The sequence below is a fragment of the Bombus huntii genome, chromosome 18 (genome assembly GCF_024542735.1).
Source record: "Bombus huntii isolate Logan2020A chromosome 18, iyBomHunt1.1, whole genome shotgun sequence".
NCBI classification, from domain to species: domain Eukaryota; kingdom Metazoa; phylum Arthropoda; class Insecta; order Hymenoptera; family Apidae; genus Bombus; species Bombus huntii.
In genome coordinates, this window is record NC_066255.1 from 3,997,593 (window position 1) to 4,018,054 (window position 20,462).

A 20,462-nucleotide genomic window follows, 5' to 3' on the forward strand; every position below is an offset into this window, starting at 1 on the left:
GATTTTTCGCTCTTATGATCGTCCGTTCGACATAAATAAAATAAATGGGGGAAACACAGATGACGATGATAATAATTCTAATAACTAAGAATTAGTTAACGGTAACGATGTGAAAAAAAAGAACAGATTTCAGCGAAGCTATATATATATATATATTATATTATATATATTGTAAAAAAATTCCTATATACAAAATAAAGTTAAGGCTCCAATTTTTACCAAAAACATCTTTAAAGCGTGCTTTATAAAGCCATCGATTTTTACTGACCGATGTTATCACGTTCCATAGTATCAGTAACTCGAAACACAAATTCCACGAAAACGTTAACAACAACTGATCACCAACAACTACGAACAATAGGAAAAGCCAATAAGAAATTGGACATTTGTAAGAGTGGAAACATATCACGAACGATGATTCCATAAATCTTGTTCCAAACAATCTTCGCCGCTTGATTTCTTCAGCGTTCTCTATCGACCGAAAAGTATGGCCTTCCAAAGTCTTCCTCTGGTATCAAAGGTATGTACCTGGTCCTAGGATCCTTCTTCTTCTCGTACGCGTAAGGAAAGATCATGCTCCTCCTCGTCAAACCAGGTTTGCTACTTCTCGTTTCTATCGGTCTGGGGATTTTCTGAATGTGAGAGTGCGGCGAGTACGTAGAGCTCGTACTCGAAGAGCTCGGACCAACGTCTAAGATATCATTCACGCTCGTCGACGATAATTCTTTCGCGTTCGGATCGATCAGAGGAATATACTTTCTCTCGTCCTTCCCAGAGGCAACAGCCTCGTCCGAATTATTTCCAGAGTCCTTTATCGTCACAGCTTCCGCTCGAACAGCCTTGTTCTGCTTGTCAGTGGCCACGCGAGACAAGTTAATCTCGTTAGAGACGTTATTCGGAGCCTCAGGAATTTCAATTTCGCTTTTAATCGTAATAGGTACCCAATCGTCCACTTTTGACGTACTACTCTCTGACGTTTGTGTGGACCAATTGTACTTTTCGTGTTCCCAATTCAGAGACCTGGACACGTTGAAGTCTTGTCTAGATAAGGCGTTTGAAACGGTAGAATGTTCTATAGGTATCCATTCGTTGCTTTCATCGGTTCTCGTTGAATTTATCTCCTTTTCCTGATAACTTGCCTCGATAATCGCAGGTGTTTCCATCGACGTAGTGTTGGAAGAATTCATCGTTCTCCCCTCTCTTAGAGCAGACTCGGTGTTAACGATTCGATCATCTCGATTCCGTCGTTCAAAGTCCTGTTGGTAGTTACTTGTAGTCAACTCCGGTTCATTGGGCCCTTGATCCTCCGAAGCGATCTCCCCCAAGGGTGGAAAGTATTTAGGCTCCTCATATCGCGATCCAGTTACGAAACTGGGCGTGTACTGCGAAATCAGAGGAAGAAGGGTTTGCCTAGCGTACCTTTCAGCTTGCGCCAGGATCCCAGCCAACCTTTCTGGCAAGAATTGTACTGTAAAAGCTCTAGACGTCGAGGAAGTCTCCTGTACCTCTTCTTTCTGCTTTTCACGACTGTGAATCTCATTTCTGGTGTTCTGTCTCGCCGAGCGTGGCCTCAAGATCGGCTCTGTGATTTCCGGAAACTTCAAAGACCTTCCTGTTTCCTTCTTATCGATTTGCAGTACAGGTTCCCGTATTTCTGGAAGGAACTCGGTCGTTGGTTCCACGGAAGGATTCGGAGAAGGACTTTCAGCGAACAAATTGGAACCAGAGAATCCTCTGCCTTTCTCAGTCTCGGAATTTTCCAAAGAATTCGAATCTCCATCGCTGGATATGTCGACGATATTCCAAGGGTTCGAGCTACTGCCACGATTGCCCGTTTCCTCGAAGCTGTTCGTCTTGAAACTTTCTTTCCTCTCGATTATGCGCACATTTCGCTCCTTGGTAAACGGACCCAAACCTTTCGACGAGGACAACGACGCGATTCTCTCTTTCGAGAACGTCTCTATCGGGATATTATCTTTCGCCTCGTAATTCTGTTCTTTGGTAAATGGCCCGATACCACCTGGTTTCTCTTGCAGCAGACGTTCTAATGCCGGGGACGTCGAGTTATCCGATTCCAGAGGAACGTTGCATTCGCCTGCGAAGAGAGGAAGTAGAACGGGTTTGCCAGATTCTAAGCTCAGACTCTTTTTGCAGACGGAGAGAGTCTTTCCAAAGCTGTCGATAATGGCTACTTTGTCGATGCTCCAGGACACCAAACCTGAAGAGATCCAGCCGCTGTACGCCGTGTACTTGATCTGTAATGTTTGCAACAGAATAAATAAGGTTTTTTATTAGACTTTTGCATGCATATACGTCTCTGTTCGTAAGTATTGGGACAGTTAGAGAAAAACAGGATGAATTTGACAAATCGTTGGAAGATTATTAAAGTTTGTATTCTTGGTATTACGATGACGTTTATATTAGATATTCCACTTATTACGTTTCATCTACTCACTTTTGTTAAATCGACGAATTGCACAGGAACCAATTTTGACAACAATTTCCGTCAAATTTTAATTTCGATACCAATCTCGCAAATAATTTCCACGCTTTTTTACTATATATTTCGAATCGTCACTTCGTAGAAACACCAAACTCTAACTGATTGATTCCTTCCTTAACGATCTAATTAGATTCTACGCAAAACCGACAGAAGTGTCCTAATACTTATAAACGGAGAATACTTACGTCGATCTATTGATTACCTCGATAGCTTCCAAATTCGAAATCGCAGGGTGCGGTACAACAATTTTCTGAAGAATCGAACCAACCAGAAGCTCCTCGTCCTTCCGCGTCATCGCGAACGTATCGTTAAAAGATGCTTCTCCAACCAGAGTTACCTGCAGTTTCCCGTAACTCCTAGTGGGTCTTTCGCTGCGACTATTATACACTTTCACCTGGTACTGGTGAGCACAGAAAGGTTCTTCGTCTCTCGTTACCAGGTAAAGTTGTCCTCTGGCCGGTGATTCATCGCTGTAGTAACCCATGTCGCCGCAAGGTCCGCCCATGCTGTTCGCACCGCAAGGAAAACACTCGCCACGAAGAAGACCGTCGTATCCATTGTCGCATGGAAACGCTGGAAATCGGCACTTTGGGCTTACAGAGTCGGTGAACAGCTTGTAGGCCCTTCGATGGTTACACAGGGATCTACCCTCGACAGCGCTTGCTGCAACGTGAAAATTTCCGATGAAGCGATCGAGTATGGCCAGGACATTTTTGAATATTCAAAGTATCTTTAGGCGACGTTTCACGGGGCCAGCGTGACCCGCTTTCTTTAGGACAAAGAATTCGATCCGCGTTGCGGAGAAGGTAACGCTATCCCGAACGACGGCGATCCACACTCGTGAAAAAGACCCCGCTTTCTAATCTCTGATTTATCGTGCCTCTTACATTAGATTTTGCCAATAGCTCGTAATGAGAACAAATCGTTATACGAAGGAACGGACAACGGGTATCGTCAAGTATCGTTAACCTGTGAAAGTTTCAAAGATTTTACCGGCCTTTACTCTATATCATCCCTTTGTTCCGAATAAGCTCGACGATATCGTAACCTTGTCATAAGTGCGTCAAGTACATCGGGTTATAAAATACATAGAGTGCATTAAGTAAGTCAAGTGCATTACGTGCGGCACTTATGCCAACGTGCGCATGAATCGTACAAAGTGTAGGTACTATACATATGTGTATAGGTTTATACGCGATGCGTCATAGCAAGCGGGACGAATGAGATGAAGTTTTAGAATGTGAAAAACGCATACGATGCACGTGATATGCAAAAATAAAATATAAAAGGTGTACTCGTAACATTTGGATTAGATAAAACAATTTTCTATCCAGATTCCATCCTTTTTTACTATTTTCATAAGAGAGTGTGAATTCGCGCGAATATTCTCAGTTTGTTCAAAGTTATTCGGATACCCGCTTGTTGCGTTTATTCAAAAATTACGATAAAAGCGGCGAGAAGCATCGAATATGCGTTAAATATCGCGAAACGTCGCAATACTTCTAGCAGTGTACAATAGAAGAGACACTTACACCAGATGATATCCGATACGGCACCAAGGAACAGATTCGAGCAGCCTGTCTGCATTCTGCCCCCGTTGGGATAGAAATCGACGTCGCCCATAGGCTGCCAGGATCCCAAACCACCGAGCAACAGTTGTTCACCATTACTGTGAATCACGTCGACGAAGTTGGCGTCTGTTTCGTCGAGTCGGGCTCTAGGATCCTGAGACTCGAACAGTGGTCCTGCAGGATCTAATCCTGTGAATTACGCAGATTCTTAGACAACGTCCTGGTCCAAGGATATTGCTCCGACGGAGTATAAACGAAATCTAACCGGCTGGAGGAAAGCGCAGTTAATGAAAAATCCGTTGATAAAGTAGAAAAAGATGAAAATATCCGAATGGCAACCGCGACACATTTACTTGGAACGCTTTTGCAAAAGACCTCGTCACAGTTTCTGGTGAACGGTCGCGCGATTAAGATATGGAGCGGAGGGTTGCTCAACCTCTCGCCATTTTTCCAAGCCTGTCTCGATGCTCGTTCGCCGCGTTCGCGTATCGATCTTTCCTAGCCTTTTTCATTTGAATAAATCACACCGAGAAGGGCAACGAATTCATAAACGCGCATACGAACGCATTTATGCTTCGACGATCGCGTCAATTAGCTTATTAAAGCGTAGCGAGCGCGCTCGATGATTTCTTAAAGCGAAGCATTTACCGCGAAGGACAGCTGCGAGAGAACTCGAAGAAAAAGTTTAATCGATTCAACGATTAACGCGAATAATCGTAGTTGCCCTTTACGCTTAATCGGATCTCCTTTTACCGATGGAAACTCGGCTCTCGAAGGACATCGAGACTACAGCTATCCGTAACGCGTTGCTCAACTTGGGCGCGATAACTGCATCACGTTGCCCAAATACAGAGCGAACGAGGCAATCGTCGACACGCGGCGAATAAATCGCAAACAGCTGCGTACGGAGAAAAGTATCGCATAATGGGCTCCGCCGTACCTGTGATTCTGGAGACGTTTCCCAGCTCAGCGCCGGCAAATCCAGCCACGTGAGCACCCAGGCTGAAACCGATCAAATGAACCTTCTCCAAAGGTACGTTCAAACTTCGCACTAGCTTGGCTAATTGTCGGCCGACCAGACGAGTGTTGGCAGCCGCCCTTACGTAGTTGGGAACCGCGCTTCCTGGTCCCCAGTCGACGCACACTGAAAAGATATGCCCGGCTTGAAGACGAAGCTCGTTAAAGTGAAAAGAGAAATTTACGTTGATCGTATGGCCAGGTGGTAAGAGGGCAATGAAATTTTCTGATACCAACCGTGAATAAGCATTTGCCGTGTGATCGACTCCTCGTTTTTACACCGAACGGTTGTTTCGCGTAAAGTTTTATACGAAATCTATCGTCACGAATGGACCGTGGATTTTCGTGCATTCGCGAGAAATTAGAAAATGTAAAATGTTCGCGTAATAATGTTTAGTAAGTGAAGCAAATAATCGCTTAGGTTTACGCGTCTTCGATCGCGTTTACAGAAATACGAATCTGCATAAGTATTCAGAGTCTATGGTACGTAGTCATGGAACTAGAAAGAATCGCTACGAACCTATATTACATTCGTGCACAGTCATTAGCGCGGATCTCATTTCATAAACCCAGACGTGATCGCAGCTGGATCCGAATCCATGCACAATCACTTTGGTGGGTAGATCGGGATCTATGGCACGGTGTGCGTTATCGTTTATGTCATCGGCGGGAACTTCCATCGGAATCGATCTTGCCTTTCTGCTGCCGTACACTAGAAATCTGCGACATACCGAAGGAAACAATTAAAACCAGTTTCGTATTTCGCCGAGTGCTCGTTCCAATTAATCGCCGATGGAATTACAAAAGATCTAGGAACTTGTAAAACACAGAGTTGATCAATTTGTTTTTCCGAGTGGTTCATATATCCACCCATGCGCGATTGCGCTTATTCGTAAATGCAACTAGGCGTGCTTCTTACAACGCATCGCCTTACTTACGAAACATGTAACGAAACTACAGGCGTGCTTTCGCCGAGCTAGGTCACAAGCCAGATATCGTTTCTATCTTCGTGTTATCTCGACGCTGCACGAAACGACGATGATCATCGCAAAGAAAGATTCGCAAGAAACGTAAAAATTTGGATACATTTACGACGAGACATATAGATAGAAAATCACGGTCTGTTTCGTATTCGCGAATCATTTCGCGTGGTAGTTTACGTTCCAATACCTAGTGCCAACGTCCTTAGGTGGCGACGGGAGCATCTCCAGGTAGCTGAACGGTCCTGTGTCTTCGAAACAGCCGACATCTTCGTAGCAAACCTTCGAGACTTCTCTCTTGGTCCTATGATGCAATTGCTTGTGCAACGTCCACTGTCGCATAGATTCGACGACAGCTCGAAAAATTTCGGCATCGTTCTTCTCGTCCGCGGATTCGTCGAGAGGCGTCGGCCACTCTTGCGCAACCGTCGGGTCTCCTGCAGAAACGACGAAATAAATACGACTGAAACGCCTTGTGCCCCTTTCACAGTCCCAGTACCGATTCTCTCTTTCCCTTCGATCGAACAGTCACCTGTTAAGAATCGCAGAGTTTTCTACGAACAGAACTGCTCGTAAGGCAAGACGGTGAATCGAGTAATTTGCGTCGGAAATTTGACTTCCTTCCTACTAGCGAGTACGTATTTACCATAAATCTATTTTGGTCTTATTATTCGATCTCTTTCGTTTATCCCGTCAAGGTTCCCGTATAAAAAAAATTGATACACCGTGCATCACCGTAATATTATCTTTTCAGTCGCGTATATTTTTCTACTCTGCGCAAGTTTGCATACTCCAATGGAAACTTCCCGAAAAAATAAATACATTTTTTTCAGAATACTCCGCGATTATACCGCTCTCGTCACACGTTTCATTTTCCGCTAAACCGTTTAACCTTCGTCCAACGAGACCCGTTCCAACAGTTGGCAACTCTTCCAACGCGTATAGCGCAGGAGAGCGTCTTTTATTTTGCGCATCTGGAAATGTAAAGAGTCGATAAACTCGACCACCGACGCACCCGAAGCAGATCGTCGGACGAGAACGGCTGCCGACACTCGATCGAACAGCAAAGTCGCTGGACCGATCGGCACACCAAATTGTTCGGAACGAATCGAAGATTCGGGATCCGAACTGCACGCATCGCAGGTCAGATTGATAGATTCGCGCGAAACTTCGTAACGGTTTCCTTGGCTCGTTGCACTGGTATTAGCATAACGCCTGAATAACAATCTCCTGGAACGCAATTTTTTTTCTTCAAGCTTGACGCCACACAGGAAGACATCGATGTAACTCGGCAAGTAAACCAAGTCTGCTTCCTTCTCTCACGCCGCTGCCGGCCAACAAAAGGCCGAGGTTTTGCGAACGAGAAACTCGACGATCGAAACGCTAACGAGCTGGCTCGAAGACACCCGTAGAACAAAACCTGTCTACTGGCCGCAGCCTCCGACGCGATATTCGTGAGAAGGGAAAGTCTAAGCGATCGATAAGTCGATCTAGCAACCTGTCGGCCCGCGAGCATTAGAAAATTGCGGCTGATTTATCGACCGGCAGATCGATGCCGAAGAACTCACGTGTCCAGCACGGAAAGTGTAATTAGACTCGCGGCAACTGCGGGTCTTCGAATCCTTTCGAGATATCGCGCAGATACTCGTTGCGATATTTCCAATTATCGTTTATATTGAAAATTCTACATTATGCGCTAACATCGCTGTAACACGGTGATCTAGCGATTTGCAGGTCGGTCTTCGCTCGTAAAATCGGGATGACCTCGACCCTCGTTTCGAGTAATTGGATACCAATACCGGATGTGAATTTCTAAATTTCTCTTGGTAACTTTTTTCAAAAAATGCCTCAGATTTCTCTTCTAGAGATATTTCTACGTCGAAATTTATGCAAAAGTTCGAAGTATCGAGGCACCGGACTTACTTGTACGCCGTTTGAGTCGTAGAATTTTTATTGCCCACGCCATAAGCGTTAAAGCGATCTTGGGAAATACGTTACATCGAGGAACTCGAGACGGTGGAAAATCCGAGGCACCTGTCGCTCAGGGATTGGGGGTCGAGGAGTCGCGGATCAGGATTGCGACCGTCTCCTGAACTTACGACCTAGATCCGCGAGCCGACGTGAAAAAACTGAAAGGCAGAGGGATCGCGATATCTGAAAGAATAAGCGTCTGGAGGAACAAGTTCTCGAGCAACGGTCCCGATCTTAAGAAGCGAATAACGAACGATCGCTCGATAATTGGAACGTCTGGATAAAAGTAATAAAAAGATAGCGGTGCGTGGAACGATACAGAGGCGGCTAAAAGTAAAACGCGGAAAGAAAATCGGACGAAGAAAGTTGCTCGTATCGACGCGCAGAGGCGGCGAGGTCAGTCGAGATAAGAAAGAGAAACTCTTTTTGTTCGAACGGTGGATTATCTCGCCATAGATCGGAACAGAATACGAGCGGAGGCGGTATATTCGCCCGCGAATAGGCAACCACGATCGCAGTGGTGGCGGTGGATGAACCGACCGGACGAGTCTAGCCGGGGAGAAATTCGGAAAAAGAAAGCCAGGAGCCCGAGGAATAGGCCGTTAATGGTCAGCTAGATCGGAGAGCGGTTCGAGTTGCCGGAGTTTTTGTTCGTCGAACGAGCGTCTGGCAAAAGGAGCATGGTCTCGAGTCAGGGAGAGGCATGGAAAAGGGAAATCAGCAGAGTTGAAATCAGGACTGACCGTGTGTGACTCGCGCGACCGATTCGAGCACCTCGTCGCCTCGTTTAAAAGCCGGCGGGTGACTTTCCAACGACGATTCGCCGCGGAAAAATCGCAGGCCAACGGCGCTTCCACGCCAACGTACGTTTACACGGCGATTTCCGTGCGACATAACACGGTAATACGGTTTTGCGTAGCCTGCCCGATATTGTCACGATATATCGGTCGAAGAAATAGCGTCGCTCGGTCTGATCGGTTCTCCGTCGTCTGTCGTCGATTTTTAACCAAAGATAAAGAACGCAAAGATTTATATCGCGCGCGTAAAAAATTGTCCAAGATCGCTTCGATTCTGTTACGGACGACAAAAGTGGTGCGATTATCCAACAAGTGTACAAGTCGGCCTCTCTTCCGTAATTACAGAGTAACATAAAATATAAATGTACCGTGTCGTACGAGTATCTTCCCATATTTTACTCTTGGACGCGTACTTTATGCGCCTACTGCGATACACGTGCGTCTTCGTACGAAAGAGGTCTGGCTAAGCGTCCGTCTGTTCGAGTCTAGTCGAGGAGGCTGTGTCAAGGTTTCCGTAGGAATGACTCGCACAGACGATCGAGTCTGACCGTTTTACGCATCGTCAATGACAATTAGTACGTGCCACTTGACCGACGAATCGAAAACGAAGCCAACGGTGCCGAACGGAACCGCAAACCCGGTAATTCTTCGATTCCTCGAATTTCCACGATGCATCTATTCGTACGCCGATAAATTCCAGAGTCCGCGGATCCCGACGTCGCGACGACTCGAGCGAAATTGCATTTCGATTAACGACGACGTTCGGATTGTTCGTTTGAACGGCATAATCGCGTATTTTGTACAGCTAGGGAGAAACACGGACAAACGTAATTGCCGGTGTTAACGGAGATTCGATCTAAAAACGGACGCGATGTCTTGATAGCGCAGGCGAAATCCATCAATTATACACCTGGCAGAGTGGTTAGATCGCTCGACGAGCGTGTATCCTGCGAGACAACCAGACTGCGTGAATAATTAAACACAGATAGCCGATCATTTAACGAAATGGAAAACACCAGGGAAAACATAGCTATGACGTGTCGAGCCCTCATTCTACTTTTTTCGTATCGCTAATAGATCGACAAGTTTACGTAATTCCAGGAAAAATTCTGTATCGGTTACGAAATAACTGCAATATACATCGGTCGGACAAATATCGAACCAGATTTCGCTCTTTCGTTGGGTCGAGGCAAAATTGCCTTATATCATGGTTAATTCACGAACGTTCAATTACGGTACAAAAATTTTCTCTCTTTTTGGAGCTACTGGAAAAACTTTGTAACAACTTGTTATAAAACGCGAATATCACGATCGAACGTTACCACGCGATCAGAGAACGACTAAGTGGTATACCACTTTCGATCGATCGAAAGAATCTAGCGTTTCTTCATCGCGAATACGATCGATAAGATTAATGAAAGCGTTAACTAGAGAAGTAAGAGATGGAAGCCAATCGCATACGCGATCGTTTCAGCGTAGACGATTCCTCGGATGATACGAGCGAAGCTTTCGAAATCGCTTTGGAATATTGCTTCACCTTCGATAACCGTAACGAAACCACCTTTCAGTGCATTTATAATTCGATCGCGTATACATACACGTTGACGATGTCGCAATCGAGACGTTTGAATTAATAATTCAAGCCCGATGATCACTTAGTCTGGAAACTACCATTGCTTTTTCAGCCAACGAGAGCGTCGAGTGCGCGCAACGTTGATTTCAAGCGAGATGTCCAACTTATGATTATGGTCGAGCGACAATGCTCGTTGCGAATAACGATTAAATCTTCCAACGTGTCCTTTGTAATTCTAAATAGATGTTAGAAGAGATTGTACACTGGATATCTAGGTACATACGCGACACAAAGATGGCATCGGTACAGAGATTTAACGGTACAGCGATACTTTTAAACGCTCTCTGCAACGGGATTCCTTCAGATACGTCACCTCTATTAGTGCAACGACGATAACTTATCACCTGCTTCTCAAATAAAAACAGCTGATGTAAGTTCAACGATATTTTAACACACTTTTAAGGTAATATTCAAACGATTTGTTACTCTATTCAACCTTCTATTTCAAGCTTCATTTTTAGTATATACGTAGAAACTGTTATACTCTATCCATAGTCTTTGTTAATTTACACGCGTTAATAACTTTCTCTACATTATTCTCATTTGATACAGATGAATTTTTATTACTAGACATCTGTTACATTTATTTTCACTTGTTCCAGATTCCCATGCTTTTAAAATAACGTTCCTCGTTCTATTCAGAAAATCTAGTAGAGTAATTTTAAATTTGATTATTGCGCGAACGAATAGATCTCGGCCTCTTGATCATGACCTGCTCGTTTTGAAAAGCTATTCGCACATTCCGCGCGCACGTCGCAATTTATTGCTCTCGAACAAAAGTGGATACAGAGGAAACGACTGACAAAAACGAAACACGCGACAATCGCGCTTAGCCAACGTCGCCATTGTTCCGATATCTCTGGTATCGCGTGCATCCGGATCCCTCGTAATCGCTATCGACCAATTTCTAGACCGAACAATCCCATCGTGGAACAATGGCGCAATAAAGGAACAATTCCTTGCGCGAAGAACACGAAACTAGCTCTATGTGGGACACAGCGGTGATCTGATAGCGAGCTGGTTCTCGCAATAAGAAGGGATAATTTCTAGTAGCACGTTAGATACTCGCTGTTTGTCCTTTACGCGACCGTGTTTGTTCTTCGAACAACGTAACGATGAGTCGCGGTGGATGTAGGCGATGCGATGGATCGATTTGGATCCTAGCGTGTACGATCGAATATCCAGCAACTTTCTTATCTCTGTATCTTCTTCGACAAATCCGTTTTATTTTCTAATGGATTCCGGAGATCGGCAAAAGTTTCAAACATCGAAACTTAATTCTTACTCGCACGCTCGTTGTATATCCGTAGCACTTTAGTTACCTACATAAGGTTTAAAGAACTTAGTAACACGGTATCCAGCGAGTCGAGGTCATCGAACCCCGATCGCATAATCGGCGTTCTCTTATCCGCGGATCAGTGTTCCGTTCGCGAGCTGTCTATCCGTCATGCACCAGTCTTCTCAATTCACTTTTCACGACCCAAATTCGGACACGAACGTACTTACGTACGTTAGATTTATATTTGAATCTTGACCAGGTCTTTTAGGTGAAAAACGTCGAGTGTGGAACCGTTATACCGTATTCTTCTACTTGGCACCGATACTCCGCTGTCCCTATCCTGCTGACCTTAAAACAGAATTCATGGTCTGGCCTCTGGCATTCATCGAGCGAACCCGTTACGAAACTCTGCCTTCGATCTTAAAGGAATTCCGCTGTACACGCTATGTCACGTATTATCGAACGACACGAGTGACTGGTGAAAAAAAAAGAAAGTCGAGTGGGGTTTTTTTCCTGAAGAGCAGGAGATACGGAAATCTGTCGGTAGGATTGGAAGAAAAGTGACTGATCGCTATGGAACGGAAGTGCGGTTCGATTCACGGATATGCGGAGGAGCTTGAAAGCGAAAAGAAGGCGACGAAAGAGGAAAAGTCGGGGTTGAATTAAAAATACGTCGCGTGTCGTGCTAATGGGTCGCGTTGAAGTAATTACTTTTGTATATCCGTGACCCGGAGACCGCTGTTACGAAGAGAATAGAATTTAGTGAAACGAACAATTCTAAATAAGGAGAGGTCCGTATTATTGCGCCCTTGAATATATGTTATGTTTTGGTTTACAAGGTCTAGAAACGAAAAAGCTATAAGTAGATTTCTATTGCTGTTTCTTGTTGCCTTCGGCTAAAGCTGCGAGATTAACTTTTTTGGTATTGTCCTTTGCTACAAATATATGAACGTGCTCCCTATCGCGTCTATCGTATCGTAACACTATCGGAATAAGGATCTGGATCAACTTATACCTGTACCTTTATTTACTTCGATATATTTTTCTGTTACAAATTTATCCATCCACTCGTTCCTCTATCGGTCAACCTCATAATAGTCAGGTCATAAAAGAACAAGACGAGGAACCAAACGCAGAGCCTTTCAGTCAGTCATGTTCGGAGATAGGGAGATGCGAGTATTTTTTACTCTGAGCAACGAGCGGACCGCTTTTGCATCTGAAAGGATCCACGCGGAAAGTGGCCGCATCGCGTGACGATAGCAGTCGATGAAAGTTACCGATCCTTACGACTACGCCTTTCTCGTTTCACCGTTCGCAAAGATACGATAAATCTACTCTCAAGGTCTCCGAGCGTTGTTGCCTCCCAACGGTAATCTGATCGGTGAATTAGTTAGCGTGATACGTACTCCTCGCGCGGTACTCTATTTCCGGAACGATCGGCACTGTGCAGAGAAAGGACGAAAAAGGTAGAAGGACTAAGATCGTCCATAAGTTAATGGTCGCGTACTTCGTATTACGCGTAAACATGTATGAAAGAAAATAGGAAGCGTTTGTAGCCAAATGCGTCCATAAATTGGAACGATCGCCACGAGAAGTCGGAAGATCGTGCACAGCTCTCACTGGTCAGACTAAGCACCGATAAATTTCTAACCGGAAGGTTGCCGGTTAAAGAGAAAGAGAATAAGAGCGGGAAGTGGACAATAGCTCGTTCTTTCGCAATCTGCAACGATGAGCGTTCACCTTGCTTCGAATGTTGGTCGCGTTTTTCGTTTCCTATTTCGGAAATCCGAGTGCACGTTTTGGGACATTAAAATCATTGGAAAGTTGCAACGTCTGAAAGTCGATAGATCTTTTAATGGACAGAAGAAAGTTATATTGCTAAGATATTTGCTTCTTTAAACGCAAAATAGAGACACGTTTGATCGACATACGTGCGCGTTCGATAATCAACGGTGAAAAATGAAATAGTAATAAGTACAGAGAAAGTTGGCGGAGGCGGTGAACGGCAATGAAATATGTGAAAATTAAATTTTCAAGCGATGTCGTATACGATAATTGGAAGAGGGTGCGGTTTAAGTATTACGCTTTCAAGAATAACTTCTCTCTTTGTATAACGCTTAAGCGTCTTGTCGACATCTGCTGAAGTAATGTTTGTCTTCCAAGCGGTGTCTAAAATGTCTGAGATATTTGCACAAAAGTAGGCTCGCGATTAGTGAAAGTATTATTTTTAAGAAGATTGTATCTTTGGCCGTTGATTCGTACGAGTATCCTTAAACAATCTAATCGGGCGTTTTGAAATGGCTGCTAAAAGGAATCTTGAAGCTGTTATTAAGATATTAGTTCTCGGTATAAATGACCAATCGTCCGCCTCGTGAGATATTAGCCGATCGCCAAGAGGATTCACGAGGAGAGCGGAAAAAGGAAACGGACATCGTTTGGCGGAGAAAGTATCTGCTAATTTCGACGCAAAAGTACTCGGTCTCTTCCTACGCGCATCGAAACACTCGTAAAGATTTTACGTCCACTGTATATCTTGGTTCCCTTCCTCGTGCAAAAGTATGCTAACCCGGATCCAAAAGAGATTGGGAAACGTTTCAATCGCTGCACCGATTACCTTTGCTTCTCGTGGGCGAGCCGAGAAGTAGTTGTCCGAGTTTATTGACATAGAAATATCTAAATTCCATCGCTGTAACGAGATAGCGATTGCTATGGAACCATACGTCCACGGTTGATTGGTTTTTCGTAACGTGTGACGTTAAAAGGTAGTGTGCATGAAAAGAAATTAATTAACAGAGATATTTGAAGTATTTAAGGCAATCGATTATATCGCACAATTGCCGTTGCTCGGTGATAACTTCCTTCCTTCGTTTTCCTGTCAGAACTCGATCAACGCTGTTCTGTTTATAGTCACGCAACGCGAAACAGTCGCGATCATTATTATGACCCATTATCGCGTTAAGAAGAAAAAAATTGCAGGTAATATTTAGTAGCGAAGAATAATAATATTTCGCAAATTTAGAAAATTTCTGTCCTTTCAAAGGGAACGACGAAATTGTACAGACCACAGACCGTGTTAACGTTTCACGGTGTACGATCGCAAAATGATCTTGGGAATAGTCCTAAATATAATATTACCTCGAGAAATATTACGCCATAGAAAGAAATTAACTTCCTCAAATTTATCACGACTATGACAAAATTATTTCCAGCGAACGTTTACTTTTTACTTCAATCGCAACGATTTGATCGCGTAACTAACTGATTTTGATCTTGTTGTGTAATGACTAATGGAAGCGTCATTGATCTCGAGAGAAGTCTAGGCTGAAGCCTTGACGAGGAATAAATTACACGATAGACGTCGATCGACCGGTGGCGCGCGAATTCATTCTCGCATCATCGAATTCTCGCGTTCCGTTCCCTTTCGCGACATAATCGCAATCGAACCTACCGAAGATTCCTTTCCATCCTCCTCCTTCTTTTCTTACCGTCGCAACACGTCGTATTTCCGCCCCGTTGACTACGATGACACCGAAATCGCCAACAGGATAAAGCCAGAGAACGACGTGCAATTATATTCCGGACGTGCAACAACGGAAGAGGAAGATAGTTTGCTAACCCTGGCCTGTTGTGGAACGGTATTTCAAAATTACTCTGCACCTCGATGGCTGCGCGGTTAACTACCACTTGTTATCTACACGTAGCTTTCTACTTAATTGATAAATTGAATTCTATCAGCGAGGCGTTTAACAGTCACTTCCGTTTGACAGTAAATTAAAAAGTAAGAGAATTTTACAAAGCGATCCTCCTTTTCATTGGCATTCTATGACGATGAACGAGCATGAGCCTCGCGTAAAATTCAATGTTTGCTTTTAACATCCACTATTTTATGTATACGCACATTGACCCTCTGAAATCGACGTAGTAATACACTAATTTGCAACGCACGTATCAGCTAGTTCTCTGGCTTCTGACATAAAATTTAGAAGCGCACAGATGTCCTAATATCCCGATGACCTACTGCCGAATGACTGGGTCACGAAATTCGAAGGTCTCGTTTATGAACCGATTCCTATCCGATCACCAGTTTGACGCGTCCAACTCTACGATCCTCTTTCGCTAGAGAAATTCCACGCGCGAAAAACTACAGATAACATTCTGATCGAGAATGGTCAGATCCGGCACGAGTCGGTTGACAAACCTGGTTCGTGTCAAAAGCTGATGACGCGACACTTGTGTCGAGGAAATTAGACGCGACGCGCAATAGCCGTAGTAACAATTTGGAACGACAGCACATATGAATCATCGAGAATAGAAAATGGAGGTGTGTATCCATCTCGATGAATTGTCGTGAACGTACTATGCGTCCGAAATGTACGCCGATAAAATCTGCCATTGTACACACCGCATTGAAAGTAGGTTATTACCGAAAAAAGAAAGCGTTTACAGACTGAAATTTGTTCGGGACATTTTCATTGTTTTGATTATAGAATAGATTCTGTGTGGAAACGTGTCGAATTAACTATAAAAGAAAACAATTAACAGAAGAAGCCTTACGTAGATATGAAATTTTCCTCGTATTAAATGTATTAAGTATTAAATGAATAATTACACATTTTTTACTTTCTGCAGATCTTTTTACATTGACCTATGAGTCATGAGATGGCAAGAATTAAGATCTCTCTGTTAAGGACAAGGAGAGTAACTGGATCCAGTTTCATGGTCATGGGAGCAATAAAAATTTATGTATATACACGTATGCATGCCACGATTTTACGTTACACAAATGTAACCATGATTACGCCGTCTAAGCAAATAAAAAGTTCGTCGAACTTTGTCCTTTTTGACGATCGTCAAAGTGCGTTACAACGTTGAATATTTTAACTCACCGGTCATGCATAGTACCCGTTACCTTCTTCGTTTTTTGCTTAAATATTTTTTACTCAAATTTTTGTGGAGTTTCGCGACCCTATCATAGACGCCACTTTCGCAAACGATCGTCGCGTGTTTCGCACGGTGAACGCTCGCGAACGACCGAAACGCGGGCAAATTTCGTGTACCAGACGACTCGACTTTTCGAGACAACTTACACGAAACCTCGACGATGCGTGCAATAACATTAGTGCTGTGACAGAGTTGCTTTCACTGACTCTGAAATAATTTCATTACAATAAGCTGGTCATAAAATTTTCGTACCTATATCGATCGTTAAACGCGAATTGAGAGTATACATTCATTACCATTCCCTCTATTTTAATTCCGTACATTACAAACGTAGTAATGTTTATAAGCTGCGAGTTTTTCCGATACAAAGCAAGATAATCTCAAATTTAGCTGCAAAAACATAAAAGAATGATTTATCGGTTACTCGCATCGAATATTATAATCTTCGTGCACCGCAATCTCTTAGCGATGGTAACGTAAATCGATGATGCGGTCACGAGTGCAATCAGACTCGAGGAAAAAGTTCCTTGAGCCTCGCCCAACCACGTAAGTGAAAACAGACGTTAGTAGATAGGTACCGGTTAGGAAACACGCTTAAAATTTGAGGCATCGTCGTTGATGACCTCAACGTCCGATTACATGATTAAATAATTGTCCCCGATTCGTTAACGGTTAATAGAACGGAATTCACAAAGTGTACGCTGGGGGAATGAAGAAGCACTGCGATTAATAATACAAGTCACCCGAACACATTAGGTGTTTACCTCGTTTATTGGACAACTTCTAATTAATAGCTTCCATTCAACATCGTGACAGACGTGCTAATCAAATCAAATCAAATCAAATCAAATCAAATCAAAAAAAAAAGTCTACTTATAGTTAAAGTCTAGTTATAACTGAAAATGATTCAAATTTGGTCTACAAATTATTCGAAAAATCACCGGTGAAAAATAATAAAAATATAAAGAAACATACCATAGAGGCTGATGCATCCGAGTATCCAAAAACTTAACAAGAGTTTGTTAATCATCTCACGTTGGTGGACCGGCTGGAGGGACGAATCTTTTTTTCAAAAATCCATCGTTCGCGTACCGATTTGAAAATCCAAGGAGAGCACGTGTTCACAGTTCGCGAATCTTCCAAACACGCAAGGATCAGTGTTCTTTCATTCTCTTGACCGCTTCGTTGACCAACGAAAAATTGTGCGAAACAATGGAGAAACTGTTAAACGCTTGAAGTCAGACAGAAAATATAGACGATCGATCCAAGTTGCCGTGACTTGCTCGATCCTCGAAGCAACAGTTTTTTTTTTTATGCTTCTCTTTATCGATTTTCCCTCGTTGTTCGACGAATATCAGTGTCTCTCAGAATTTACATAACTTTCGTTCCACAGCATTTATCCACTTTCTCCAAATTGCCGATTTAATTTGCAACAAATTTCGCTTTATGGCGAATAGTCTGTGATTTTAAAGGAAACTCTTTCGAAGGAAAAAATGGAAACGAGATCGAATTTAAAAAATCGTAATTGTCAAAGAAAGGCGCTTTTTTCAGCTGGCTGAATTCTTCAACTTCTCCTGCTTTCTCCTTCTAAAGACTTGGCGTACTTTTAAACGCTCAAGCGATCAACAATCGAGCGCACCGCTCATACGATGTATTATACTTGCACGATGGTGTTTACTTGACTGATGAAAAGTTTGTTCGCGTGGTTTATCGATCGTTTACGATCCGGACACTCTCGCAATACAATCGCATTATTAATCTGCAGATAACCGAAAGAAACAACGTCGTTTCATGTCAATGTTTTACAATCGACGATCAAATTGCAATCGAGTACTCTTCCAGCTATCGTAGGGATGAATTAACGGAAATCGATAAGATTCGACGTCGATTCGCTAGATTTTCAATAGCTTGATCGTTCGATCACCGATATATCACGCGATATTGCACAGATTTCGCGTTTTCATTGTCCGGATCGCTTTCGAGGCGATCTCGAAGCTCGGTTTTCACAGAGCGGCGCACTCCGGCAAAACGAGAAGCCTGGAGCGCCAGCAGAAACTAAGAGAGAGTTTGTGCGATCGTGCTACACCTGCAGGAACACCAGAGCTGCTACCTCGTGGCCTACTATAACAGAACTGACTCCCACCATAGTGCGATCACGTCTCTTTACTTGCCATAAGCGAACGGTGTTTACTCGCCGTGTCTTCCGACGACAATCATTCCCTCCATTGGGATCTCTTCACGATGTTGTCCACGACAACTTTGCCTTTCCGTTGTTCCATCGGTTCACTGAGCATTCAAAGGGATTTATTATCGTTTCCTTTAGGGTATTTAAATGAAATTCCTCGTCCAGACTCTCTTTTCTACGCCTATTAATCCTTAATATAATGCAGCTAAATAAAAACATATTGTATATATATACATATATACATATATATATATATATATATATAATTCTAATATTCGGAATAGAGCATCGTATTGCAAACTGTCTTCTTTATTTAAATTGCAAACTATCGTTTTTATAAAACTTTTTTCTAAAATTTTGATAAATAGTTTTAGAATATTTTAGAAAACGACATTACTTTCCTGTCGCGTAAAAACGTTAGATGTGCAACGAACCACTATTTAATTCTTAATGCGTCCTAGCACCTTATGGTCAGCGTGTACACCATGTGTCGTTGCCTAACAAAGGCCGCAAAATTTTCTCGTGCTGTCGCAATAAAGGAGTTTCACTATTATCGAAAGCATCCGCACAATCACATACAAACAACACATTACTAAATATTATATCATCGTACCGAAACCGAAAATGGATTGTTGACTGCTCCTTCTCACGATAGAAAGGATTGTGACTCGCTTTCGCGAACAATCGCTAACTAAGATCGATTAATGCAATCGGCGCAAAGTTGTCTTTTCCTCTTATCACTTCCGTTACATCTTCGAGATTTCTGTTTGATGTTTAACGCACACCTGCGTATTTTCGAACATTTTATGTTTCTTTTTACATATACATATCGACCAAATTTTTTCACCTCTATATCTGTACAAACTATTAAACTATTTTCGATTCATCGAAAATAAATTGGAGTAAAATAGGATAAAAACTAAGTAATCTTGGCTCTTTTCATTTCTTTCCTAACATAAATTCATAAAAATTGATATCTTTAAACAATTTGTTACTTTCATCTTTCATTTTTCCTTTCTTGTTTCGTTGAAAGTTCGTTCACGACCTTTTTCGACAGTTACTCATGATTAACGCAAAGACCAATGAAAGCAGACGTGTGTATTCAGACACGGTAGCCAGAGAAAGTCCACTAGGGAGATAGCCATAACAACTATTGATGTTTACCAAAGCAAAGAAAAAATCGAAACGAATAATCGATGCAACCGTCTTCCGCGACACGACTCTGGACAGAAGGGTAGCTTTGAGCACTAGAGTAATTTTTTGATCGATATATTACATCCCTTCTATCGTGTAATATATGCAGAGAAAACATCCGTTTGCGAGACACTTATTGGATGCAAAGAATATTATAATCGTTTACTTTCACTTTTTCATTGGTAATTGCGATGTACATACGACGTTCATGATTGATAGCTTTTGCATACCTGAAAAAAAATCAATTTTACAAAATTATAACGAATAATTTTATTGTTATTATATCGACTACAGTGTCAATACCTTTTGACAATTATTCTGCTATATTTAGTGCATTAAAACACATTAGTATTACATTTCTGTAAATATTGTAATATTTATAATAGGAAGA

At 42.8% G+C, this 20,462-nt stretch overlaps 1 protein-coding gene across 2 annotated transcripts; it reads right to left on the reverse strand.

Annotated features, from left to right (window-relative positions):
• Positions 1 to 139: 139 nt before the first annotated feature.
• LOC126875472 (uncharacterized) lies at positions 140 to 20,340 on the reverse strand. 2 transcript variants are annotated; one of them, XM_050638395.1, is made up of 9 exons: positions 19,491 to 20,340; positions 19,312 to 19,402; positions 18,864 to 19,082; positions 6,262 to 6,508; positions 5,612 to 5,811; positions 5,015 to 5,218; positions 4,036 to 4,263; positions 2,706 to 3,166; positions 140 to 2,255 (listed from the first exon to the last, which is right to left on the reverse strand). In XM_050638395.1, the coding sequence occupies exons 4-9, from the start codon at positions 6,411 to 6,413 to the stop codon at positions 462 to 464; spliced, it is 3,039 nt and encodes a 1,012-aa protein (XP_050494352.1). In that variant the 5' UTR covers positions 6,414 to 6,508; positions 18,864 to 19,082; positions 19,312 to 19,402; positions 19,491 to 20,340; the 3' UTR covers positions 140 to 461. The 2 variants fall into 2 exon arrangements, with proteins under 2 accessions (XP_050494352.1, XP_050494351.1); XM_050638394.1 differs by lacking the exons at positions 18,864 to 19,082; positions 19,312 to 19,402; positions 19,491 to 20,340 and adding an exon at positions 17,668 to 18,841.
• Between the last annotated feature and the right edge of the window lie 122 nt (positions 20,341 to 20,462).